Below are 3,193 nucleotides of genomic sequence, written 5' to 3'. Positions count from 1 at the left end.
ATGGGCCCCGGCGGGCCCTGGAACAGCAGCGCGGGCCCCGAGGACGCGCTGCCGCCGTGCGACGAGCGGCGCTGCTCCGCCTTCCCGCTGGGCGCGCTGGTGCCGGTGACCGCCGTGTGCCTGGCGCTGTTCGCCGTCGGCGTGAGCGGGAACGTGGTGACCGTGCTGCTGGTCGGCCGCGCCCGGGCCCTGCGCTCCAGCACCGACCTGTACCTGGGCAGCATGGCGGTGTCGGACCTGCTCGTCCTGCTCGGGCTGCCGCTGGACCTGTACCGCCTGTGGCGCTCGCGGCCCTGGGTGTTCGGGCCGCTGCTCTGCCGCCTGTCGCTGTACCTGGGCGAGGGCGGCGCCTACGCCTCGCTGCTGCACGTGGCGGCGCTCAGCGCCGAGCGCTGCCTGGCCGTGCGCCGGCCGCTGCGGGCCCGCGCGCGCGCCTCCCGGGGCCGCGTCCGCGCGCGCATCGCGGCGCTCTGGGCGGCGGCGCTGCTGTCGGCCGCGCCCCTGCCCTTCCTGGTGGGCGTGGAGCAGGACGCGGGCGCCAACCGCACGGCCGCCGCCGCGCTCTTCAGCCGCGAGTGCCGGGCCAGCGGGGCGCGCCGCGGGGCGCTGCGCCTCGTGCTGGGCGCGGCCACCGCCTACTTCGCGCTGCCCTGCCTGTGCCTGGCCGCGCTCTACGCGCTCGTCGGCCGCGAGCTGCGCCGGCGCCCCCCGGGGGGCCGCGGGCACCGGCGCGCCGTCCGCGGGCTGCGTAAGTGGCGCCGCCCTCCCCGGGCGCCTCGGTCCCGGGAGCCCTCCCCGCGCCCCTCGGGTGGTGGGCGGGGGCCTGGTAGACGGCGGTGAGCTCCCAGAGTCACCCATTGCGGGATGGGCAGCTGGGGGCTCGGGATCCCGGCCAGCCGTCCGGCTCTATCAGGCGACGAAGGAGTAGATTACATGAAGCTGAGGGCTTTATTTAATGTTAGTCACCCTGAGGGCGAAAGTGAGCGCCGCCCCCACCAAAAGGTCGAAGACGCACAGACCTGGTGCAGCATTGTCCTCAGTGAGGAACAGAGAAGGTGTCTCGGAGCGGGTTTGCGGAAGGCAGCCTGCCAGAATGGCTGGTAGGGAGCTTTGGTCCTTTCAGGTTTATGTCGAGTCTTAATAAAACGTATATGAGCTGAACATGCAGTTTCTAAGCAAATATTGATGCAGCTTTGTCTCCCCCCCCACACACACACACACACACACACGCACACACTTCTTGCTTGGGGATCTGGCTAAGTAAAAGTTCCATCTATTTTACTGTTATTTTTTTTTCCCGGTATTGGGGATGGAACCCAGGGGCATTCTACCTCTGAGCTACACCCCCAGCCCTATTTTTATTCTTTATTTTGAAACGGTCTCACAGAGTTGCAGAGAGCCTCACTAAGTAGCTGAGGCTGTCCACGAACCGCAATCCTTCTGTCTCAGCCTCCCAAGCGTGCGCCACCACACCCAGTTGCTGTTACTTATTACTACAGATGGCTTCTTGGGGGCCCTGTTGGATCTTAATTGCATTCACTGATTTGGCTCCTGTGTCTTGTTTTGCAGTGGTGGTGGTTCTGGCATTTATAGTTTGCTGGTTGCCTTTCCACGTTGGCAGAATCATTTACATCAATACCGAAGACTCCCGCATGATGTATTTCTCTCAGTACTTTAACATTGTGGCCCTGCAGCTTTTCTATTTGAGTGCATCCATCAACCCAATCCTCTACAACCTCATTTCCAAGAAGTATAGAGCGGCGGCCCGTCAACTGCTGCTCTCAAGACAGCCCAAGCTAAGAGGTTTCTGCAGAAACCGGGCCACTAGTGGGGACCCGGAGGGGGACACTGGAGGAGACACAGCTGGCTACACCCTGACAAGTGCTAACACAAAGATGGCCCAACCAGCACAGACAAGCCAGTCTGGGACTTCAGAGAAAACAGGTTCTCAGAGAAATGAAGACTGAAAGTGGAGATGAACTCGGCTAAGAATGCTTTGAAAGAGTGGTTGGAATTTTGCAATTTGGTTACAAATTGTCAGCACAGTGTTTTTTAACCAATGTATGAAATGTATCTGCAGCAGTCTTTCTAGTTTCCCTTCCATATATCTCTGTTCACTTTAGCATCATGAAATCCCACATCACAAAATGTGCTCCAGACAGGTTTTGTACATCTTCGTTCTCCTAGTCTTTGGAAATATGATTGCTTATTTTATAGTCAAGTTATACAGGTAGATGCTGCCCAAAAATGATCACTTCTGAGATCAAGAGTATATTTCATGATGCTTGGGATATAAATATACTGATACATATACAAGGAACCAGGATAATGAGAGTTTGGACTTAAGAAATTAATTCCTATATATTGTAGCAAAAACTTATAGGAGCAAGAAGAATCCCTTCTTCTTAGGACCAGTGTTCAGGGGTCTCAGCTCTCTCCAAGCTGGGGGCAAATCATAGTTTTTGCTCAGTGTCCTTTTTGAGACTTCCCTGCAGAAAACTTTGCAACCCACTTCTACCTGAGACCGGCTGTGGGTTTTCTCAGTGTGGTTGCCCTTGAAGTAACAAACTTCAAGGCCAGGTGTGCAGTGAAGCCTGGGAACAGAAAGCTCAGCCTTCTGAGATGATGACTGACCTTTGTACATGGCTATTTTTGTTGTTACTGTTGTCCTGGAGATAGAACGTAGGGGCATTCTATCTCCAAGATACATCTCCTATTTTGTTTTTTTTAATTTTGAAACACGGTCTCATTGAGTTGCTGAAGGTCTCCAATATGCAAGCTTCCTGTTTCAGCCTCCTAAGCACTGGGCTTACAGGAGTGCACCACTGCACCTGGCTTGTATAGAGCTTTAATGTGCCTTATCTTGCCTCAGCCTGGCAGGATGAATATTGTCATTTTACTAGTGATGGCATAGTCTTAGATTCCCCAAATAGGAACTGGAAGACCTGAATCTGAATCCAAATTGTGCCCAGCAGTATTTTTTGATAAACAGTTTAAGCTGTGTCCTTAGAGGGCTGCTGCCCTGCCATGCAACCCCCAGGGACCTCCTCCAGCCTGATGGAGTGAATGGTGGTGCCCTGGAAGTGGGCGAGGCACAACTTGCTCCCTTGTACTTGAGTTCTTTTTCCGGTTTTCAGATTGATTAAGTTCGAACTTAAATTACAATAAATCATTTATATTTATGAAGACTTTG

The 3,193-nt window shown here is 54.8% G+C and overlaps 1 protein-coding gene across 1 annotated transcript; it reads left to right on the top strand.

Moving 5' to 3' along the window:
* Positions 1-1,967, top strand: MLNR (motilin receptor; the record flags this gene model as incomplete). Its single annotated transcript, XM_080689460.1, has 2 exons — positions 1-748; positions 1,570-1,967. The coding sequence occupies 2 exons, from the start codon at positions 1-3 to the stop codon at positions 1,965-1,967; spliced, it is 1,146 nt and encodes a 381-aa protein (XP_080545586.1).
* Positions 1,968-3,193: the final 1,226 nt, after the last annotated feature.

The sequence above is a fragment of the Muscardinus avellanarius genome, assembly GCF_963383645.1.
Source record: "Muscardinus avellanarius genome assembly, chromosome: 2".
Classification (NCBI taxonomy): Eukaryota; Metazoa; Chordata; class Mammalia; order Rodentia; family Gliridae; genus Muscardinus; species Muscardinus avellanarius.
Note: the sequence above shows the minus strand (reverse complement) of the source record. Positions and strands in the feature narration are given on the sequence as shown.